Source organism: Astatotilapia calliptera, chromosome 3, assembly GCF_964374335.1.
Source record: "Astatotilapia calliptera chromosome 3, fAstCal68.1, whole genome shotgun sequence".
Taxonomy (NCBI): domain Eukaryota; kingdom Metazoa; phylum Chordata; class Actinopteri; order Cichliformes; family Cichlidae; genus Astatotilapia; species Astatotilapia calliptera.
In genome coordinates, this window is record NC_137424.1 from 64,586,514 (window position 1) to 64,611,226 (window position 24,713).

Here is a 24,713-nt window from a genome sequence, read left to right on the forward strand (position 1 = left end):
CACACGGTCGCACCGCATCGAGTTCACAGTTAGCAGCAGCTTCTGTTCAACCTTTCCAGTTTGAACCACAGCAATCCGAGAGAGAGAATGAAAATAGTCAACCAGTACTTAGTTTAGATGAAGATGAAAGCAATCCATCACACGAGGACACGAGAGTGAGGGAAAACTACTGGTCTCCATGCGGCTACTGCTTGCCAGTGGCGTGCCAGATTATGTCTCCCCGACAGAATTTGTTTACCCTGCGTTGGGACCTTGGTAAAACATCGGATGGGATCATTTAAATAAACCAATGACATTTTGACTGATCATTATTTGTATCCTTCTGTAACTGTACAGAACTGTACTGAGATAAAACCTCCAAAATTTCAGGAGCAATACGTCTTTGGACAGGGGGAGCAAATTGTGGTAGAATCACCCTGATATTATTTGTATCCCACTGTAACTTTACTGTATATAGAGCTAACATCTCCAAAATTTCTGAAGTAGTTAGTAAGAAGTGTTTATGAACTACAAATCACGAACGTGGGATACTGTTAGTCCATGATTTCGAAAGGCCAGTGTTTGCACCCGACGCAGGGGAAACAAATTCTGTCGGGGATACCTAGTTTGGCACGACGGCTTCAAAGTTTTGGTGCACTGGTGTTGCATGGAGAATCTGTAAAAATAACGATATCATAATTTCACTGTATAATAAAAATTTGAATTCTATTAATGTTTTTATCTTGCGGTTATGTAATACCATGGATAGCTACTGCCATAAAACTGAGTTCTTTACAACAAACACTCTCAGTCGCCGCTGCCATTGGCAAGCAGTAGCCACATAGACACCAGTAGTTTTCCCTCACTCTCGCATCCTGGTGTGACGGATTGTTTTCATCTTCATCTAAACTAAGTACTGGTTGACTGTTTTCATTCTCTCTCCCGGATTGTTCTTGTTCAAACTGGAAAGGTTGAACAGAAACCATTTCTAGTGCTGAGCAGCATCTGCTGGGTCCATTTTGTGTCAAGTCGTTCACCGGGGTTCACCAGTGTGCAATTATTTCAGGACCCAGATGCAGATGCTGACACAGGAGTGCAGTTTGAACAAAAAGCGATCCTTTATTTGCATGATTTCAGGAGTTAAACATAAAACACTAAGCAAACTAAGAAACACTGTGAAACTATGACAAGGACTATGACTTTGACTAAGACTACGGTGGAAACAACAGAAGACCTGACAATGACATACAGAAAACAGAGGTCTTAAATACACCAGAGGTAATCAGGTGAAGTGGAAACACAAGGGGAAACAGCTGACACACATGAAACCAATGACAGGACAGGGGAAGTGAAACTAATTACAAAGACAGAGAACAAAAGACTCCTTCAAAATAAAACAGGAAACATGGAGAAAAAGTACAACAATCAGTGAAATAAAACTAAAATGCACACAACACTGGGTCGCAGACCCAGTACCATGACAGGTGTTCCTGCTGCTCCAGCACGGTATAGGTGACGGCGCTAAACGGTGTTAAAAAAGTTTAAAAAAATTTAAAAAACAGCTGCCATGTCTCTCTGCTCGCTCAGGAGTCACCAACAAACAAAGAGCCCCACACCCAAACAATAAAATCTTGTTATGAGGGATAAACCAGACACTTAGGTGATTAGTCAAAACAGTTTAGGGTGGCTCATGTTTATTCTGTAACTTTCTGGGCTTCTCCTATTTGGAGATGATCCTTCTGCTGGCAATGCTCCCATTACCATGACAACCATTTTCTGCATTATTCGCTTCTACCGTTGTTTACAGCTCTGTCGGCCGCTGTTTTTTTCCCTTTTACTTACTTCCGAAAAGAAAACCTAATTTCTGCTGTTCAATAGGCTTCTGAACAAATTTAAACTTTTTAAAATTGTGCAAAATGCAAAACGCTTAGCTGTGTCTCTAATAAAACCGTTGTAACGTCAGAGGTAATGTTCATATGTTGATTAATGGTTTTCTTTAGTTTTTGATGTACTGCAGAATATTTTTATAAAATCCCAGGCCAGGAAAACCACCTTCATGTTTTTTTCACTTTATCACTTTATCTTCAGCTACTTTGACACAAAGGCATCTGCTGTGATGCTCACACCTTTGATAAAGTCTGGAAAGTGTCAGCTTCCTTTTTATAGATACAAAAATATGTAAATGTACTGATCTGAATTATAATATTTCTGACTGTCTGAGGCAAAATTTCCCAGATTTAAATCGAATCGAATTTAATCGAATCGTGGATTGAATCGATTCGGGACCTTGTGAATCGGCATCGAATCGATTCTAGAAATCAGTGACGATACCCAGCCCTAGTTAAAAAGGGGGTATAGTGCATAGTATGAATGAGGCCACATTGCTGTGAAGGGCCTTCCCCAAACCACAGCTCAGTTCATGTCCAAGCACTCACCATTAGCTACTAAAACTCCTTCAATGCTAAGATGACGATGTGGGCCCACTTAGTGAATAACATATTAGCCGTACAGATAAACATAAATAGAAAAACAACATAAACAGTTGTCAGGTGAGAGTAGCAGATAATAAGGATTGAATATAATGCTGAATAACTAAATGCTGCTAATCTGTGACGTACCTCCAAGCAGCATCACATCATTTCTTTACTTTGAAATTTAACACTAGTTAGCTTAGCTAGCAGAGCAGCTAGCAGTTAAAGTTGAACTCTATAAGCAGTCAGCTTGGTCCTAGTAGTTAACTGGATTTTATGTTAATTGGTCTAGATTTGTTTACATATCCCAGTCTCTGAGTTCCAGATGTTGCGGATTCATTAATTTATGTGAGACTCTGACATAATTTGATCAGATGAAAGACTTTACAGATAAACAACAACAGCTGCCGTCTAGCTTGACTTGAACATGTGTGTTTGCTGCGATTTAAATCACAAGCTGACATCTTCCTTCTGAAAGCACTGAGCAGCTAAATGGATGTTTGAGTTTACCTGCCTATATGGTGTTAACCTGTTCACCTGTTTAACACCTGCCTGCTCAGTAACATGGTCTCAAACAGAGAAACAAAGAACATGTTTATTTGTGAGATTGCTGTCGTGGAGTCACCAGTTTATTTCTGAATCACTGACTTTTATTCTCGGTCAGCTCATTTATTGAGTTAAAGAGATAAACCCACACAACACTGACAGACTGTGTGTGTGTTCTTCATAACACCTTATTCATCCATCCATCCATTCACTTCCGCTTATCATTTCCAGGGTCGCGGGGGACACACGAGCCTATCCCAGCTGTCATAGGACGAGAGGCAGGGTATAGTGACAACTGTGATGAACAGGTCGCCAGTCCGTCGCAGGGCCAACACACAGACAACCATTCACACTCACATATTCACACCTATGGGCAATTTATATTAACCAATTAACCTATCCCCACTACTACATGTCTTTGGACTGTGGGAGGAATCCTGAGTACCCAGGGAGAACCCTGGCAAACATGGAAACACATGCAAACTCCACAGAGAAAGACCCCGGCCTGATGATGGAATTGAACTCAGGACCTTCTTGCTGTGCGGCAACAGTGCTAACCACCGTGCCACCATGCTGCCCCATAACACCTTATTCAATAATGTAATTGTCCTCAGTCTCACACCATTACCGGGAATCATGGGCATGTGTTCTGAATCTGCAGTAGGTGTTAAACAGCGGACAGAGTTAACACCATGTTTGCCAGTATACTCAAAGCTCAGGTGATCTGCTCGATGGTGTCAGACGGAAAAACCCAACTTGTAAATTTATGTCACAGAGACTCAAAGGTTTGAGTCCAGCCAGAGGGCTGCTTTACTATTTTAACTAATGTAAAAATAATTTTAATCAAAAAAAATTTGGTATTGAAGGATAATACTGACATTTATGCACATATACATGTTAACCTGAGAGAGCTTTTTTTCTGTGAGGTCTTTAATCTGGTTAAATCATGTAACATAATCAGTTTCGGGAAGGTTACTTTTAAAATGTATTCCACTACAGATTACAGAATACATGCTCCAAAATGTATTTTGTAACGTATTCCGTTACTCAATGAGAGTAACATATTCTGAAAACTTTGGATTACTTAATATATTATCATGCTTTTTACAACTACGTGAATGTACTATTGCTGTGTGATTTATTACTATTACTGAAGGTCACCTGCCATACCAATACCAACTATATTTTTAAATCTTAATGACTAACAGTAGGGTAAACATTAGGTAAGGCTGCACTTTTTGCAGCGATCTCGTGTAGAAAACTATCCTGCACGCATATAAAACAGGTTCGCGGCTCCAAACCGTAGTAAAGGGACCTCTGACTAATATGTTGGGTTCCGTGTCGGGCTCGTAGTCGAGGAAAACACAAACAAAGTGTACAGTCAAGTTTTAATAGCTTACTTACAACTGGGCTTATCAGGTACTCTTTTTGACTGCAGTGGTTATTATTATATTTACATGCTTCCAGCTCCCGTTTCTGGTCGGTGACAACTTGTAGTTTTCCCTTTTTTCCCTCCCTGGCGCTCACAGACACATAACGGGTATATGCATCCATTCTCTCTGCAGCATGGACTACACTGCCCATGAGGCTACATTCTTTAGGGCGATGCCTGTAACACTCTGCCTATTACCTTCATTATAAATAATTTTTCAAAATATGTCTTCAGGTCATAATGTATTATGCAAGTAGAGGTGACATGGGCCACAAAGATAAAGACATACAGGCATTAGAGCCTCTTAATGCGTGTTTTGTTTGGGTTTCCACCGGCATGAAATTACCAAAAATAGAGAGGGAATAGCCTAGCACATAAAACAGGAAAAGACCACTGTGTAATCCATTTATTTCAACAAAGTAACTGTATTCTGAACACCACCTTTTAAAATGTTAACTGTAACAGAATACAGTTCATATTTTGTATTTTAAATACATAGCACCGGTAAATATATTCCGTTACTCCCCAACACTGACCATAATCTACTCGGAGAAACCAAGAAATCTGTAGATGCAACATCTGGAACACATTAAAGGATCTAGCAAGTTTACATTAAAACCAGTTAACCTGGGACACTGGGCAGTGTTGCTTTCTGGCATTTCTACAGCCATGACTGACCTGCTGCTTTGTAGGACTACAGTAATGGAGGGATTTGGAGGCTGAACTGGGCTCTGTGACACTTTTTGTAGTAAACTGATGAAAGCTGTGTCTCAGATTGATGTTAGTCCAACACATCAGACATAACCTCTGCAGCTCTCAGTTGATTTGGACATGAATGCTTTGTGTTTCCTCCGCAGGTGAAGTTAGAAAGTGTGTGTGAGCTCATGTGGATGTGAATTCAGCGGCATGGATCAGTGTGAGGACGGAGAGGAGGGAGTCCCTCCCTCTAAAACCACTCTGTGTGGGGAACATGAGAGCCAGGCCAAAGCTCAGAGGTGAGATTACCATCCCTAACTCTCCCTGACTCTTCTCCATGTCACAGCTCAGCACTCACATCACTGCTACATCATTGTTCACAGGAACCAACCTGGCCCTCCACCCAGCTCTGTATCCGTAAAGAGCAACCGGGTGAAGGATTTCTTTCATAATTCAGGGGGGGCAAGGACATCTGAGAGAAGGTAGGTTCTTGTCAATATTAGAATGTCTAAAATTATATCTGCTTTTTATATACAGTGAGGCACATTGTATATTATACATGTTTAATGTTCACTTATTTTTAGGATCCCCCAGAGACTCAAACCTGAACCCAGCTGTTTGTCATTAAAGAGTGACTGGTCTAAAGCTGACCCCATTAATTTTACAATCCAGTCTCTGTCGCCTGCAGAGAGGTGAGCTGTTAGCAAAATGAACTCTTTGATGTCAGTTTGGGGTCTGACTTAAATGATGGTGATGCTTCATTAATTGTTTTTATGTTTCATGGTTTCTAATATGTATCCCCATAGGAGACAAATGGCTCAAAGGACATACAGGAAAAAACAAGGAACTAAACATGAACCTGAACCCAGCTGTGTGTCCTTAAAGAGTGACTGGTCTAAAGCTGACCCCATTAATTTTAAAACCCAGTCTCTGTCTGCTGCAGAGAGGTGAGCTGTTAGTAACATGAACTCTTTGATTTAACTGCTTGATGTTGTTAGAAATCCACTTCAGCAAACAGGAAGTGATGCTCGTGCTCATGTTTTCTTCCATCAGTCACGTTGTGCTGTATGTTGGAGGAAGTTAGAGGAGGTAACACTAACTTTGCTGCACAGATTTCACTTTTACTCATAAAACTCAGAGCATCAAAAATGACTCAAATACTGTCCCCAAAGTTTGATTCTGTCTGTCTGGACGTGGCGTTTTCAGTGGGAGAAACATTTCGTCGCTCATCCAATTAACTTCTTCAGTCTCAGCTGACTGCAGGTTTCCTCAATCTTATAAACAGTACATTTGCAGAAATTGTGCAAATGTACTGTTTGCATCAAGAGACTTCAACACTGATTATTATTTTTAACTTCTAAAAACAAAAGTCACTTTTATGAAAATCCATCAAATAAAAATCTAACTCTATTCTGCTAAAATGTAGAAAAGAAAGTTTACTCTCTAACTTTGTGCCTTTTGGAAATCACTTCATCTTCTGCTCATTGAACTGTTGACAGAAAAGAAACAAAGCTTCCCCATGCAAATGTGTGCCAAGAAATTTAAAATGTAAAGCAAAAGGAATTCAAATATTTTCTAAATCAACACCTGACCATGAGTTTGCATGTACCTATTACAGCTGCACCATACAGCTTGAAATTCCCTGGCTTAGTCTTTTAAAGTAAAACTACATTAAACACACACAGACAACAGAAAGGCAGAAGGTGAAGAGATTGTCCCTTGAGCTGGATCATTATCTGTTCTTGGAAGTACTTTGGATTTAGGATAAGTGGTGTTAACCATAAAGAAATCAAATGTGACATGAATTATTTGCCTGCAAAGCAAAGAAACATGACTAACTTATTGAATTACCTAAAAATACAACACAAACTATAGGATAATTAATGAATAGGGGCCAAGAAATGACAAGCGATTCAACTGAAACACAAATACAGCTCTCATGCACACACTCTGAAATCGCCAATGCGTTTCATTCCATCTGGCCAAAAACTAAACACAGAAAGTAAAAAAGAGTTCAGAAAAAAAAATTCTATTCATCACAGATATTAATCAAACTTTACGGTCAGTTTAACCATTCAGACATTTTAGCTCTGTAAAATGTAATGTAAATCAAACTATTCCCACCAATCATCCCTTTATTGATTTCAGTCTAATCAAATAAATATAAATAAATAAAGATGAATAACTTAAGAAAATAAATACTCAAGAGGCAGCATTGTTGCATAGCGGTTAGCACTGTTCTGTGCTAAAGCTCACCATCTGGCCTTTCTGTGTGGAGTTTGCATCAGAGGCAGAGCCAGACATTTGAAACACCCGGGGCTTAGCCCAAAAGGGTAGTATGCATGTGGGATTTTTTTTTAATTTTTTTTTTTGGGGGGGGGGGGGGGTTAGAAATGAGTGAAAGATTAATAGGCTCTGTTTTGAGTTTTGTTCAAAAAAGAATGTCTTCTTATAGGGAAAAATATATATCACATGTGCAGGACACCTTAAACTAGTTTTTTAATTAAGCAGCAAGGCAGAACAAGGTCAGGGCTGTATCAAGACATGAGGACTAAACCCCAATTCAACCAGACCCAGAACTGATCCAGAATTAAAACAGGACTACAAGAGTTCAAAATCAGGAGTACTTGGGATTTAACCAAGACAGAACCACAATCAGAACTAGATGATAGTAGCACTAAAAATCATCATAGACCTGCACTACACTTGTTTAATTCTACCAAAGTCCACTATTTAGATTGAGAAAAGTTTATATAATTATTTAGCCTTGTTGTGCAAACAAGCCTGCAAAACTTAATAAATATAGAATTTGAAAAATAACAAACCTAAAAAGAAACACTAGAAGATACATGAGTACCTATGATACGGTGGTACTTTTGGCAAACGACCATTTGACTAACATGTGTGTCTCACCTGCTCTTGTTCCATCTCTGTTCTGTCCTCATTCTCCATCTCCCTCTCTGTTCCTCTCTCTCCCTCTGTGTGCTGACAATCATCAAATATACAGGTGAAACCAGATATTTACAAACTCTTCAGATCAAAACACAAACACTTTTTTAATTGCAACATCAAATCAGACTAAATGTTTATTTTTTTTGATTGATAAATATAAAAAACACATTTGTTAACTTTAAGAGTAAAGAGAGAAACTATCTGTATTTCTTAATTGTAAATGGCACCAAATTGTATTCAAAATTGAGCCACACTTATGGAGCTCCACAGTTCTTTTTCTGGTGTTTTGGTTGATATCGCTTGGTTTTCCCATTTCAAAGAAACAGGCTCTGTGTTTTGCCTTATATGCATCCACAGCTGTGCCACCAATTTACTCACATGGACTCTACTAACCTATCAGAAGCTTCTTCAGCTCAGAATGGAATCCTCTGGAGTTTTCTTATTAATTAACAATAAACGTAGTGTATATGTACTCCTAAATTTAATGAAAGTGATAAAAATAGATCTCTCTCTCGCTTTATTCTGACATTTAACTAATTCAAAATATATTTCAATATTTATCTAAAACAAAAGTTTACTCTAAATTGATCTTGTACAGTAAAAATATTTTATGTTTTCTCCCTAAAGTGTATGTAAATATCTGGTTACAAATGTGAATATCCTGCTGTGTACTGAAACCCCTCTTGTTTTGCATAGAAATATACTGAACAACATACAAAGCATAATATATAAAATAACATTTACCTGAGTTTTTTCTTTGAAAGAACCCTCTAATGTCCATTCTTATATTTCAGTACATAACTGAAACCGATTTAGTCGGGGAGGGTAAGAACTGAAAATATGAAATAAACACACGTAAGCTAAGACTCTCTTAAAAAAATAGCATTTGTTCGGCTTTTCATTTCGCCATTTGTTGATTCACTTGAAGAGCGAGTAACGTAATATTGGTCAAGTGATCAGTTTGATATCAATCTTTCATGATGCACCGTCATATTTACATTATTTGTACAGTAGGAATGATTTGCTTTGGTACCTGGTCAAACTTAAGCTCTCCTTAGTATGGCTGGCTCCGTTTCTCCAACAGCGCACTCACTGCTGGCAGCAGCTGCCCCACCCCCTCTCTCAGTCGCTTAGTGACTGAGCTCGGATCATACCAATATCAGGGGGGATTCACGCACAGTCGTAAATTCCCACAGTGTGCACTATGTGCTTCGAATATTGTGTGTACTTTTTGTTTTATACAGTTGTCAGCCAGGCATCTAACTATGAAAAAATTACACTCCAAAAGACCCCGGGCTTCTGACAAAACAACCCGGGCTTAAGCCCAGTAAGCCACCCCCACGCTCCGCCCCTGGTTTGCATGTTCATCTAGTGTTTGCATTGGTTCTGGCAAGGTAATTTAGTTAATCATTAATTAGTCAATAATTTTAAATTTCAGTCCAGTTGTTGCTGGACACTTTCTGAGAAAATTTTCAGCTAGTTTATTTGTTAAGCTGCATTACACTATGCTATGAATCATTACACCATAAAAAGGCTCAGGTAAAAATAAATAGTGTGTATGGAGGAGGTCCAGGGGAGGTACAACAGTCCACCTATCTGTCAAAAATGGCTGAGGTGTTCTGGTTTGGGGCTGCATTTCAGCCAGTGGTGTCGGAGATCTTGTCAAATATGATGAATTATGGACACAGAGTTTGATCCACAATGCAATAGCACAAGGAAAAGCATCTGACTGACAACAGCTTTCTTTTTCAATGATTCCAAACATACCTAGACATGCCTGGACAGAAAAAGTGTGCAGCAGAAGACATTAGTCATGTAATTCCATTTATGTTTGCACCTACTTCCCATTTTTCAATCAATATGTATGTCCATATATGTGGTTGTTTGTGCATGTCCATGGGTATATGAATCAATTGTGTTAAGATGTAAGACACTTCACCCGTTGCCTACTGGTGGTGGTCAGAGGGCCCGGTGGCGCCAGTGTCCGGCAGCCTCACCTCTGTCAGTGCGCCCCAGGGTGGCTGTGGCTACAATGTAGCTTGCCATCACCAGTGTGTGAATGTGTGTGTGAATGGGTGGATGACTGGATATGTAAAGCGCTTTGGGGTCCTTAGGGACTAGTAAAGCGCTATATAAATACAGGCCATTTACCATTTACCATTTAAGATGTATTACTAATTAGTTATTACTACTTACTAATTGCTTTAATAATTTCTTGATTACTATTATTATTTGATTTTCTAATTCTAATTGTTTTTTAATTCATTAGGTTATCCCAAGAAGGTATGCAACAAGTCTATCTCATGACTTCCTTTCAGAACATATAAATATAGTTATGACTACCAATTAGAAAGGCTCCCTCCTCGGTGTCTGCAGACTGGTTTTTCATGGTGGTTATGCTCCAAGTTACCCCCTGACCTCTGATAAGGTCAGAGGGGAACTCAGAGCTAGCTGATCGCAGTCTAAAAAAAATAAAGATAGTGTCTGTAAAGACGGACACCACACACTGTTATAGTGTTCGTGTTTATGTCCTGGTCCTGAGTCTGACGAGTCAGTGTTTTGTATTTCTTTATAATATTTTATGTTCGTGTTTGTTCTGGTTATTTCTTCTTTTAAGATTTGCCATTTGTTAGATTTCAGTTCTGTGCCTGCCCTGGTCATCAACAGTGCCTGTATCTTGGGTCCTTACTCATAACCCCACACGTCTGCCGTCACAGCTGTAACAGTTTATGAGCTTTTATTGGAGTTTTTCACAGACAGTGACTCTCAGTTCGCAACTGGGCTCAGCGCACACAGGTCTCACTCCGGTTTCTGGCTTCTCTATAAGAAAGGAGATCCTTTTTTACCAGATGGTGACAGTGGCAGAGAAGAGGACATTAAAGAAACTACTGGACATTATGGACAATGCTGGGCATCCTCTGCACAAGGTCATAAACAACCTGAGGAGTCTGTTCAGTGACAGGTTGCTTTTCCCAAAGTCAAGAACCAACAGACTTAAAAATTCTTTTGTCCCACACGCCAGCAAACTGTTTGACCCTTTAAAACCGGTCGGAGTGGGCATGCTCTGCGTTGCGTAACTATTTTTAAATCTCTGTAGAACCGGAACCACATAAGCTAGAGCAATAACTTTTTTTGCATCTGAAACCAAAGGAGTTGTACTTACATCTTATGCCATTAGCTTGTCCTAGGTCACAGTGTCCTTCCAGATATAGCTTTGCAAAAATTGCATAAAAAGCACTTGCAGCAACAAAAATATAATATTCCAGAAATACGCTTTGCCGATCCGATCAGCTGTTCGCAACATTTCCTAGGTTGGAATAGACATCAGCGTGAACAATCGCATGTCCGCCATTACCTGGCCGAACTTGAAATGCTCCCAAAAATGGCACTACAGCATGTAAAAAAATAAAGATAAGCTTTGGCAGATTTGGTTCTATGGTAGGTCTTAAAACGTTAACTCCTCGTTGGAGGGGAGAGGGAGACGAAACAGGGGGACAAAGGAGGGCGGGAACAACTGAACAGTAGTGCTTTCTTTAACTGTGCAATATTTGCAATTTTTTTTTATATTTGACTGTGCAATAGACTCACTCAAATGTGCAATCCACTGGTATTCCTATTTATCTCTATTATATATTCTGTATTTATATATGTGTATATGTGTATATATGGTATATTTATGCTCATAGCCTTACTCTTATTCCCCTTTTTTTGGTATTCCAACTCTGTAACATGCAACTTCTGTCCATGCTGTGTGGAAACTGAATTCCCCGGAGGAACCCACCTGAGAGATTAATAAAGTTTAATCTAATATAATCTAAACACTCCCCTGAGCTGGAGAGGAAATCAGGCACAGCCATCTGTCCCCCTGGCCTATGGACCACCTTGACTTTAAACTACTATAAAGCCAGATACCACTGGGTGATCCGGGCATTGGCATCTTAACATGGCATCCCAAAGTTAACAAGTTGGCCAGACAGATTCCAGACAGGATGCACTCCAAGGGCACACTTATCAGCGTAGATGGCAGACCAATAAAATCGGGCCAATTATTTGCTCCAGGGTCTTGCCAGTCTGCCATGGAGTTAAAGTGTGTCACCTGGAAAATAATTTCCTGTCATCTTTGCGGCCCCAACAACTGGGTGTCTCTCTCCTCTGTGCCAGTGTCACAACTAACTCAATATAACCCATCTTTTAATAATTTTGGATCTTTAATTCTGTGCTTGAACTAATTCTTCATTGTTCCTCCACAGAGTGGACCAGGAGAGCTCAGAGGTTCCCAGTGGTCAGTCTGTCCAGCAGCATCAAACGCAACTGGACTCCATATTTATGGTCTGTACATGTACAACAACTACTTTTACATCTATTCTGTTCACAGTCATCTCCATGCTGCTCATTGTAGACCAGTGGATTGTCAGTGTGTCCAACATGGATCTGATGTTTGGCTCTGATTGGGTCATTCTTAAAGTATTCTGTTCCAGCTCCTGGAGGACAACATCATCACTTTTGTGAAGAATGAGCTGAAGAAGATCCAAAAGTTTATGAGTTCAAATTACCCAGAAGACAGTCAGAGAGAGGTTGGGGAGCTATTGGAGAGTGAAGATGAAGAGCAGAGGAGCAGCAGAGAGGCATTTGTAAAGATCACAGTGTACTTCCTGAGGAGAATGAAGCAGGAGGAGCTGGCTGACCGTCTGTATTACAGTAAGAGGATGTCTATAAAAAATCCTATTGTCTTAAGAGATGGACCAACATGTAGCCAAATATTCATATTTTGGGGAGATGTTTGCGAAACATAATGTTCTGCATTCTTTTTTGCATAAAAATTTCATGTAGTTTGTCAACGCAAGCTTAAATCTGCACTGAAGAAGAAGTTCCAGTGTGTGTTTGAGGGAATTGCTAAAGCAGGAAACCCAACCCTTCTGAATCAGATCTACACAGAGCTCTACATCACAGAGGGAGGGACTGCAGAGGTCAATGATGAACATGAGGTCAGGCAGATTGAAGCATCATCCAGGAAACCACACAGACCAGAAAAAATAATCAGACAAGAAGACATCTTTAAACCTTTACCTGGAAGAGATAAACCAATCAGAACAGTGCTGACAAAGGGAGTGGCTGGGATTGGGAAAACAGTCTTAACACAGAAATACACCCTGGACTGGGCTGAAGACAAAGCCAACCAGGACATCCAGTTCATATTTCCATTCACTTTCAGAGAACTGAATGTACTGAAAGAGGAAAAGTTCAGCTTGGTGGAACTTGTTCATCACTTCTTTACTGGAACCAGAGAAGCAGGAATCTGCAGCTTTGAAGACTTCCAGGTTGTGCTCATCTTTGATGGTCTGGATGAGTGTCGACTTCCTCTGGATTTCCACAAAACTACAATCCTCACTGACCCTAGAAAGTCCACCTCAGTGTATGTCCTGGTGATAAACCTCATCAGGGGGTACCTGCTTCCCTCTGCTCACGTCTGGATAACAACACGACCTGCAGCAGCCAATCAAATTCCTCCTTGGTGTGTTGATATTGAGACAGAGATCAGAGGGTTCACTGACCCACAGAAGGAGGAGTATTTCAGGAAGAGATTCAGAGATGAGGAGCAGGCCAGCAAGATCATCTCCCACATCAAGACATCACGAAGCTTCCACATCATGTGCCACATCCCAGTCTTCTGCTGGATCACTGCAACAGTTCTGGAGGATGTGTTGAAAACCAGAGACGGAGGAGAGCTCCCCAAGACCCTGACTGACATGTACATCCAGTTCCTAGTTGTTCAGGCCAGTGAAGTGAAGAAGGTCAAGTATGATGGAGGAGCTAAGACAGATCCACACTGGAGTCCAGAGAGCAGGAGGATGATTGAGTCTCTGGGAAAACTGGCTTTTGATCAGCTGCAGAAAGGAAACCTGATCTTCTATGAATCAGAGCTGACAGAGTGTGGCATCGATATCAAAGCCGCCTCAGTGTACTCAGGAGTGTTCACACAGATCTTTAAAGAGGAGAGAGGACTGTACCAGGACAAGGTGTTCTGCTTCATCCATCTGAGTGTTCAGGAGTTTCTGGCTGCTCTTCATGTCCATCTGACCTTCATCAACTCTGGACTCAATCTGCTGCAAGAACAAGAAGCAATGTCCTGGTGGTTTAAACCATCTCTCCACCAGAGCGCTGTGGACAAGGCCTTACAGAGTCCAAATGGACACTTAGACTTGTTCCTCCGCTTTCTCCTGGGTCTTTCACTGCAGACCAATCAGACTCTCCTTCGAGGCCTGCTGATACAGACAGGAAAAAGTTCTCAGACCAATCAGGAAACAGTCCAGTACATCCAGAAGAAGCTCAATGAGAATCTTTCTGCAGAGAAAAGCATCAATCTACTCCACTGTCTAAATGAACTGAATGATCGTTCTCTAGTGGAGGAGATCCACCTGTCCCTGAGATCAGGAAGGCTCTCCACAGATAAGCTGTCTCCTGCTCAGTGGTCAGCTCTGGTCTTCATCTTACTGTCATCAGAAAAAGATCTGGCTGTGTTTGACCTGAAGAAATACTCTGCTTCAGAGGAGGCTCTTCTGAGGCTGCTGCCAGTGGTCAAAGCCTCCAGCAAAGCTCTGTAAGTAAATTGTGGTGATATCGTCATGCTTAACCCTGGAGAACCCATGGGGTCAGAAAACCAATGGGGTCAGCTCTGACCCCATGGGTTCTCCAGGGTTAAAATGTTGATTATACTTAACAAAAAAGCAGGAATGAAAAAAACAAACAAACTGTGTAGCAGGAAATCTGAATTCAGTATCCTTAGCTAAAAAAATATTTAAGAAACACACAAAAAAGTAATCTGAGAAATTAGCAATTTATAGTTTATAGCAGGTTTACAGTTTTTTTTTTCACAAGTTCTACATTAGAAGCCAGAGGAGATGACGCAGTGAAGCTTTAATGCTTCAAAAAAAAAGTTATCTTTCTGGGAAAGGATAAGGGGAAAAGAGGTGAAATTACTTATTTCTGATGTAGAATGAAGGGCCTACAAACAAGGTCCAGAAAGGGATTATTTGAACTGTACGTAATCACAGACATTAGAATATGGAAAGTGACCAACAGTACTTTACGCCTGTGTCAGCAGGTACAGAGGTAGTACAACTAATTTTCTTCTTCACAGTTTTCCATTTACATTAAGAGGTATAATTATTTTTCCAAAGCAAATTCCACATTTAAATTCTGTTTATAATGAATTTAATTGTAATTTGTTTATTTTAAATGAATACTATTGTAAACCAACATTTTTCTTTTGCCTGTCTTCCTTCAACACAGAAAGTGATTTCATGTGAGTGTAAATTATTTTTTCAGACTGAGTGACTGTAACCTCTCAAAGAGAAGCTTTGAATCTCTGTCCTCAGTTCTCAGCTCCAATTATTCTAGTCTCAGAGAGCTGGACCTGAGTAACAATGACCTGGAGGGTCCAGGAGTTAATCACCTATCTTCAGGACTGAATACTACACACTGTACACTGGAAACTCTGAGGTAATCCCCCCATCCCCATTGGACAGCTGTGCTAAAGGTCTTTACAAAACGCATCAGAAGAGTACAAAGAATGTTTTACTGGGTAGTTACCATAAACAACACCTTTTTATAGCTACTCTGTTTCATATGGTCACTGTTTGAAAGACTGTTTCAAATCAAGCAGATTATGAGTGTAATATTCAACAGATAGTGATGTCCTGCTTTAATCTTTGTTGAGATTATGTTCCAAGTCATAAGGCAGAAATTATGTTTATAGTAACATAGTTTGTTTTCATAACCTTTACATCAGAAGACAGAGGAGGTGGAGCAGCATGGTTCCTGAAACTGGCCAATGAAAAATAAAGTAGTCTTTCTGAGGAAAGATAAACTGAAAGCGAAAGGAAGTAAGAAGACTTATTTCAGATGCAGAATTGGGGGACTACATACAGGGTTCAGAATGTAAAAAATAGGGATTAATTTGAAATGTATTTAATCGAAGCCATTAAAATTAGGAAAGTGACCCATAGTACTTTATGCCTCTGCCAACAGGTATGGAGGTATAACCACTAACAGCTTCTCATAGGCTTCTAATTACATAAATGTACAATTGTTTTTACTATGCAAATTCCACATATTAATTCTATTTTAACCCTTTGTGGTCCGTCGGAGCGGGCACGCTACCTTTCAGGTAACTATTTTTAAAGCCTGGTAGAATTACATCCAAGCTAGTGCAATTTTTTTTTCATATGAATGAGTGACTGAGTACAACTCACATTCAGCTTCTCCTAGGTCACAGTTTCTTTCTGCATATGGCTTTACAAATATTGCATAAAAAGCATTTGCAGAAACAAAAACATAATATTGCCAATCTGATCAGCTGTTTATAGCACTCCTGTGTTGAAATAAACATCAGCATGATCTATCTGATGTCCGCCATTACCTGCCCGAAACTGGAGGTGACATAGTTTTCACAGAAAATTTTTGGTTTTTTTCCTATAGGGCATTTACAAAGATATGCTGGTGTTTTTAAAATTGATGTTTGAGCTCATGCCTTTCTGTATAAATTCTGGGATGCTTAGAACGCATATTGCACTGTTGGAAATAGTTTATTTTGATGCACATTCTGTTGTTGTTATTTTTAAAAAAAATTTGCATTATATTGTATTTAATATATTTATATATTATATTATATTATATTATATGTTCAACATGCAAAGTGTTTTCATGAGAGTACAAATTGTTTTTTAGACTGAGTGGCTGTAACCTCTCAAAGAGAAGCTGTGAGGCTCTGTCTTCAGTTCTCAGCTCCCAGTCCTCTAGTCTGAGAGAGCTGGACTTGAAGAACAATGACCTGAAAGATCAAGGAGTAAAGCTTCTGTTCTCAGGTCTGACAAATCCACATTGTACACTGGAAACTCTGAGGTAATTTATTTCCCCGTTGAGACAGCTGGGCCAAAAGTTGTTTGAAACTGCAGCAGAGTAGTAAGAAAGAATATTTTACTGGGACGTTGCCATAAACAACACCTTTTAATAGCCACTCTGTTTTATATGGCCACTGTTTGATAGACTATTCAAAACTAGATTTTGAGTGTAATATTTACCACACAGTGATGTCCTGCTGTCATGTCTTTTTAGATTATGTTTAAAGTGATCAGCAAGAAATTGTGTTTATAGTAGCTTTAAAGTTAATTTTCACAACCTCTACCTCACAAACTGGCCAATCAAAATAAAGCAATCTTTCCAAGGAAGGATAAACTGAAAGTGAAAGGAGGTAAAATGACTTATTTCAGTTGAAGAATAAAGGGACTACAAGCAAGGTCCAACATGTCATAAATAAGTATAAATTTGAAATTTATGAAAACACTGACACTAGAATTAGGAAAAGGATCAGCAGTATTTTATGCCCGTGCAGAGGTATTACCACTGACTCCAGCTCCTCACCTGTTTACCCTCACACACAAATATTATTTTTACATTCACATACACACACATACACATTCCATGTTTGAATTCTTTTTTTTTTTTATAAAATACATTAATTATGATTTATTTCATTATTGTAATTGAATAATATTGCACACCAACATATTTTTTGTTGTCTTGGTTGAGCATAGCATTTGATTTCATTTGATTGTTTTTCAGACTGAATTGCTGCAAACTCTCAGAAAGAAGTTGTGAAACTCTGTCCTCAGTTCTCAGCTACCAGTCCTCTCATCTGAGAGATCTGGACTTGAGTAACAATGACCTGAAGGATAGAGGAGTTAAGCTTTTGTCGGAAGAACTGAAAACTCCACATTGTACACTGGAAACTCTGAAGTGAGATTTTTTTCCTACTCTTTTTTTCCCTGCTTTGGACAGCTGGGCTAAAAGTTGTCAGAAACTTTAGCAGAGCAGTACACAGCCTGTTCTACTGGAAGGTCGGCATGAACAATACTGAATGGGGTTTTATATACTATATATGGTCAATTTAGGGTTTTCCTTTGTGCCTTTGGGCCAAGGAATGGGTCTCTACTGCTTTTGGTCACTGTACTGAGAGATGAGCTTAAAAGTGAGGCTTAGCACTAAAAGCTGATTTACTGGTCAGTTTACCTTTCTAATTGCTTGGTGTAACACCCGGATATGGAGTAGAAATAGATCCACGGATTAATTATTTAATTAACAATTTTAGCTTTAAAAAAAGTTAACTGTATTTCTTTATTTGTTATTTCATTGTTGTTGAATTTTTTTCTTTCTTTCTTTTTTATAATTTAAATTGTGAATTTTCTAATCATAAATGTAATAAGCTATTGCTAAATGTAGTAGCTCCAAACTACACAATGATTACATTTTTAAAACAGTGTCCTTCTCTTGTTCTTGTTTTAACTTTAAGTCTAAGCCTCTGTAGCCTCTCAGAGATAAGCTGTGAAGCTCTGTCCTCAGTTATCAGCTCCATGCCATCTAGTCTGAGAGGGCTGGACCTGAGTAACAATGACCTGTTGGATTCAGGAGTGAAGCTTCTGTCTCTTGGAATGAAGAGTCCACACTGCAAACTGGAAGTTCTCTGGTAAGGATTCAGACTTTTCCTCTGATGACTTAAAATCTGATTCATATAACTGTGCAAAAAAATCAAACTTTATACTGAGTTTTATTTACCTTTGGGAGAATTATTAAAAATTTAATTGCAGTCTAAAGATTTTTCATAGTATTTTTTAAATTCAAATGTTCTAAGAAAATCGCTTCATACACTGTTTAATTAAGTAATTTGTGATATTTTACATCGATATGAGATGTTTGACAATAAAATGTGTCTATTGGGTATTAATGAAAATCATTACATGAGAGCCTTGGAAGCCTAGTCTCATGGGCGAGTAAGGTATACTGAGCTTGAAGTCGGCATTTTCAGTGTCATTATAGTGGTGCTCTTTTTACCTGGCTAGATCACCACGGTGACTGATGCTGAACCTGTAATTTGATAGGCAGAATAAAATGAATGGGAATGAATAAATGTTATTGTTTGTGGTAAATAGAAAATTATTGTTCCCTGATGGATTGTTGTTTTGTGTGTCTGCAGTCTATCAGGCTGTCTGATCACAGAAGACGGCTGTCGTTCTCTGGCCTTAGATCTGAGCTCAAACCCCTCTCACCTGAGAGAGCTCGACCTGAGCTACAATCATCCAGGAGACTCAGGAAGAAAGCTGCTGTTGGCTGGAGTGAAGGATCCATGCTGGAGACTGGACACTCTCAGGTATGGAGAGAATGTCCGATAGAGGAGGAAGAGCTGGAAAAACTTCCCGTGTCCATCAGTCACTTCCTTTTTTTTCATGCAGATATGAAATAAACTGATCAATAAAAATTGGTAGACATCTCAGCATATGCAAAAGAACAGATTAGATGAATCTGTGTATTGGGATGCCATTGACATATTTATCCTAAATTAAAACCAGTAGAAACTTTAAGCCTAATTTTGACATAAAAGAAAAAAATCCTCATTTCTAAATTAGAGCTGTGGAAGAAGATGACAACTACAGGGAGATGTTTTCTATAGATATTGTCACAGGTAATGGGAAAATACGGACTCAGTCGCAGAGCTCTGGATGCGAAGCAAACAGTGCGTTTATTTACAGTGCCCAAAAACAGTCTCAAAACACAAAGCGAAGTGCAAAATCCAACAGTGATCCTCTCCAAACTCCCAGTGGTGCGCAGGTGAATTTCCAAAGTGATTATCCAAGTGTGTGTTCTCCTCCGAGAGCTTAATTCCGTGGGTTCCTCCTCTCCAACCTCCTGCTCCATGTCTCTTCCTTCTATAAACGAGCGACAACAACAGGTGAGAAGGCTAGCCGGCTAAAGCTAAGTTGCAAGTAACAAACACTTTTAACTACCGAGCTTCAAGTACAATCCAGCGTCGACTGCCGTCTGGACACACAGTGCCTCAGCCCACGACGAAGGATGATTAGTGACAGCTGGGTGGCAAATTAGGTGCAGGTGTGTCAGCCGCTGCGTGGAGACAACAAGGGTGGGGAGGAGGAGAGAGAGAGAAACACACACACAGGCAGGTCGCCCGGGAAGGACCGTCCGACCATGACTGATATAAACTCAAGCAGCACTGTAGAAATGCATTTATTTATTAATTTATTTATTTTATTTTTTTCAGAGGAAGAAAAAAAAAGAAAAAAAAAGAAATGCATTTATTAAGTGTGCCTATGCCAAGAGGCACACTTATTGCTATTCCTCAGATATATTATTCTTATTCCACAGTTTCTGCCTGAAATTTTGTGGCATAACTCACCCCGCAGTTTTGAGACAAGCTTCAAATATGTTATATCATTTTGTGCGGCTGGATCAAGAATGGTGCGCTATGACTTTTGGTGTTTATTACTTTCTATTTTTTTAAATATTAATATTTTAATACAGGTTTTTGCCCATTGAAATGAATGGGAAAGTTTTTGCCCACTTCATTTGTGGTGTGTTGGCGCTCTCTAGTGGTATGCTGGGAGTGGTACGGCCTGTCTACCCTTATTTGGATTACCGTAATGACGAAAATATCATCGTCGCTGCTTTCAGGAACCATTGGAATTTTTAAGGTTGCGCGAACCATTGAATAGTTACTGTAACCGCAAGGGTGTATGCTTGGTGGAAAACTCCATATCCCACAATTCATAGCACACGAGTTAAACAATGGCGGCCACCTCTTCGTTTTATATATTGCTTTTATTAGTGTTTCTAGGTCACAAAATAAACTTTTAAGATATTTTCAGGTGAGAATGTAGCTGTGTAAACTTCAAATATCTGCTCGTTTTATCAAGACATCCCATATTAGCAACAGTTCTCTTACGATGTTGCTGCCTGTGGAATGCTGCATGGCATGGCTAGTATTAACCCCGATTCTTTTTTCCCCGTGATAGAACAGAGAAAACCGACTCATAGTGTGTTAAAAGATTTATTTTTCTTTTTATTCAATCATCTTCCGGAAGAGAGAGACCCCTGCACAGCTCAAACGCCAGTTGCAAGAGCTCTAACATTTTTAGCTCAACATGTGTCTTATATGGTGTTATTCCTGTTTTTCTTCTCTCACCCCAACCTGTCGCAGCAGATGGCCGCCCCTCCCTGAGCCTGGTTCGGCCGGAGGCTTCTTCCTGTTAAAAGGGAGTTTTTCCTTCCCACTGTCGCCAAAGTGCTTGCTCATAGTGGGTCATATGACTGTTGGGTTTTTCTCTGTATCTATTATTGTACGATCTACTGTACAATATAAAGCGCCTCGAGGCAACTGTTGCTGTGATTTGGCGCTATGTAAATAAAATTGAATTTAATTGAAATTGAATTGAAAAGTAAATGTAAGCGCACCGCAGGTGTATGCACACTTTCTCACAGTGACCTCTGCATTGTGAGCAATACAAGGTCATGAATAACACATAATAAATTCACAGACACAGAAAGTGGCTGTTAAGAGGTTAAATCGGCATGGCCCAAAGCTCATGCAACCTAGGATGTTGCTGTCATCTTTCTGCTCCTGTAAAAACAGAGAAACACACATAGATACCTCCATCCACCCCTTTGTCATTTCTGGGTGGAGGCATATGCAATCTTACATGTTGGTGTCAAGTCAGTCAAGTCAGTTAACTCCTATCAGTCCAGTCAGGTCCCCTTTTTATGATTTATTCATGGCTCATAGTGAAAACTGTCGTTGCATTGAGTTTCTCACTGTCAGCAATATGACGAAAATTCAAAAAGAAAAAGAATTTAGATCAGATTACCACGGTGAATTCTTTAAGACCGGGAGTCGCTTTCTGATTGTGTCCCAAATAAGTGGCTTTCTCCAGAACCCATTTCAATATGGAAAAGCTCAATTGCAACCATTTCCCGACAACATATTGTATAGTGCTTACCTTTCTAATCGTGCAGATCTGCTCAAACGACAGAGATTATCAAACAAAACTTGCAGGACACTGTTTAAGTAACAAAATAAGAAATAAAAAGGCCTAGTTAAGTCATGACACATGCTCCTCATCTCCGGAGGGTAAATCATACCAAACCTAATTGACAGGTTCAACTTTGCAACAAAAGAAAAATCATCAGCTAGATTAATCCCAAAACATTCATCCATCAGCCACACACCTCACACCGCACACGTTCAGAAACAAACAAACAACACACGCACGTAACACGCCCCCACCATAAGAATTAAACAATTCCTTGTTTGTTTAATTCCTGTCCGGTTACACTGCTCTGGATAGGGCATCGGCAATGACATTATCGAGGCCCTTTTTATGGCTAATTTGTAAGTTGAAGTCTTGTAAAAGGAGGGAAGCAAGCCTCGCTGATTGGAGTTTTGCATCCGCGAAAGAAACACAAGTGGGTTATGATCTGTGTTATGTGTCTGTGTTGGTTTTTTTGTTTTTTTTCTGAATGTGTGTATGCCAGTTCACCTGTGCAGGGGCTCGGCTGTGATTGGTGGACGGAAGGAACAGCCTGAACTAACTGGCTCCCCCTGTGGACTTAATCTATAAAAGGAGGACGGAAGAGCCGCGGTGTGTGGGGTGTGGAAATCTTCCCGTGCACTTGTCTTACGCTGTGTCCCAATTCAGGGTCTACACGCTTGAAGTACGCATTTTAAGTGCGGTTACGTCACCGCCATGCGACGACGGCTGTCCCAATTCAAAGTGTACTTCAAATGCATACTCCAAATGCGCCGTCGATTTCCCCAAATATCAAGCGTGGTCCAGTGCACGCTTCGTGGTCCCATATATTCGTGGTCCCATATATCCCACAATTCATAGCGCGGCGGTGGGTGTGGATAATTTTGCCGCAAAATACGGCAGAAGGGAGCGGCCGAAGAGGTTGTTTTTTTTTCTTTCAAAACTTTATTGAAATTATAAAGCGAACAGTCAGTCATTCCAGTTCAATTTGTAGAGTAGACATACAAGGCAAATAAGAGTAACAATATACAGTACAATGAAATAAGAAGGATAAATAAATAAAGGATAATAAAGAAAAAAGAAAAAAAAAGGGGGGGGGAATGTGACAGACTTCATAACAACTTTGTACTTGAAAGTTGTGACAGCTCATTCCTTGAACATTTCTGAATGAATTTCAATCAATGACAGACCATTTTTTATTGGAAGTTAATTTAACTCATTCACTGCCATTGACGTCTATAGCCGTCAATTGCAGTGAATGAGTCAATGGGTTTAACTCATTCACTGCCAATGGCTGGCAGTGAATGAGTTAAGAGAGTTTAAGTAATATTCAATTTCAATCAAAAACAAATTAAATGATGGGGTTGAGTTTTGAAATTTACATTTATGTATATGGAATTTCCCTAATAAGATGGAGCGGCCGAAGAGTGAACTGTCAAAAGTACTGAATTTGACGTCACTTATTTATGTGCGAATGTTTAATAATTAAAGTCAATCATATTTCCACAAACACAACAAGCTGAAAGTCAGTGATTATATGTATATATGTATGTATATATATATATATATATATATATATCATAGTTCAAGGCTCAAGGTTCTTTATTTGTCACATGCATAGTTATACAAGTATAACACACAGTGAAGTGTAGCCTGACACACTCCTCGACATGTGCCAAAATTTGGGGGGGGGCTGTAGAGGAAGAACATTTTATTTATATATATATATATATATATATATATATATATATATATATATATATATATACATACATACATACATACAGTGGGGCAAAAAAGTATTTAGTCAGCCACCGATTGTGCAAGTTCCCCCACCTAAAATGATGACAAAGGTCAGTAATTTGCACCAGAGGTACACTTCAACTGTGAGAGACAGAATGTGAAAAAAAAATCCATGAATCCACATGGTAGGATTTGTAAAGAATTTATTCGTAAATTAGGGTGGAAAATAAGTATTTGGTCAATAACAAAAATACAACTCAATACTTTGTAACATAACCTTTGTTGGGAATAACAGAGGTCAAACGTTTACTATAGGTCTTTACCAGGTTTGCACACACAGTAGCTGGTATTTTGGCCCATTCCTCCATGCAGATCTTCTCGAGAGCAGTGATGTTTTGGGGCTGTCGCCGAGCAACACGGGCTTTCAACTCCCGCCACAGATTTTCTATGGGGTTGAGGTCTGGAGACTGGCTAGGCCACTCCAGGACTTTCAAATGCTTCTTACGGAGCCACTCCTTTGTTGCCCGGGCGGTGTGTTTTGGATCATTGTCATGTTGGAAGACCCAGCCTCGTTTCATCTTCAAAGTTCTCACTGATGGAAGGAGGTTTTGGCTCAAAATCTCACGATGCATGGCCCCATTCATTCTGTCCTTAACACGGATCAGTCATCCTGTCCCCTTGGCAGAAAAACAGCCCCATAGCATGATGTTTACACCCCCATGCTTCACAGTAGGTATGGTGTTCTTGGGATGCAACTCAGTATTCTTCTTCCTCCAAACACGACGAGTTGAGTTTATACCAAAAAGTTCTACTTTGGTTTCATCTGACCACATGACATTCTCCCAATCCTCTGCTGTATCATCCATGTGCTCTCTGGCAAACTTCAGACGGGCCTGGACATGCACTGGCTTCAGCAGCGGAACACGTCTGGCACTGCGGGATTTGATTCCCTGCCGTTGTAGTGTGTTACTGATGGTGACCTTTGTTACTTTGGTCCCAGCTCTCTGCAGGTCATTCACCAGG

General features: G+C 39.7%; 1 protein-coding gene and 1 long non-coding RNA gene across 2 annotated transcripts in view; one reads left to right on the forward strand and one right to left on the reverse strand.

The window, feature by feature from the left end:
• LOC113019449 (uncharacterized) overlaps positions 1–24,713 on the forward strand; it is a 34,848-nt gene that overhangs the window by 6,666 nt on the left and 3,469 nt on the right. The window contains exons 2-13 of the mRNA XM_080293855.1: positions 5,286–5,423; positions 5,508–5,606; positions 5,709–5,816; positions 5,931–6,071; positions 12,327–12,405; positions 12,555–12,774; positions 12,907–14,674; positions 15,403–15,576; positions 16,804–16,977; positions 17,698–17,871; positions 18,425–18,598; positions 19,106–19,279. Coding sequence (XP_080149981.1) covers positions 5,335–5,423; positions 5,508–5,606; positions 5,709–5,816; positions 5,931–6,071; positions 12,327–12,405; positions 12,555–12,774; positions 12,907–14,674; positions 15,403–15,576; positions 16,804–16,977; positions 17,698–17,871; positions 18,425–18,598; positions 19,106–19,279 — 3,374 coding nt within the window. The 5' untranslated portion in view covers positions 5,286–5,334. The remainder of the gene's footprint in view (positions 1–5,285; positions 5,424–5,507; positions 5,607–5,708; positions 5,817–5,930; positions 6,072–12,326; positions 12,406–12,554; positions 12,775–12,906; positions 14,675–15,402; positions 15,577–16,803; positions 16,978–17,697; positions 17,872–18,424; positions 18,599–19,105; positions 19,280–24,713) is intronic.
• Positions 7,501–9,431, reverse strand: LOC145422456 (uncharacterized). Its single transcript, XR_013903742.1, has 3 exons — positions 9,110–9,431; positions 8,821–8,908; positions 7,501–8,109 (listed from the first exon to the last, which is right to left on the reverse strand). It is a non-coding gene; the product is annotated as an uncharacterized LOC145422456 (long non-coding RNA).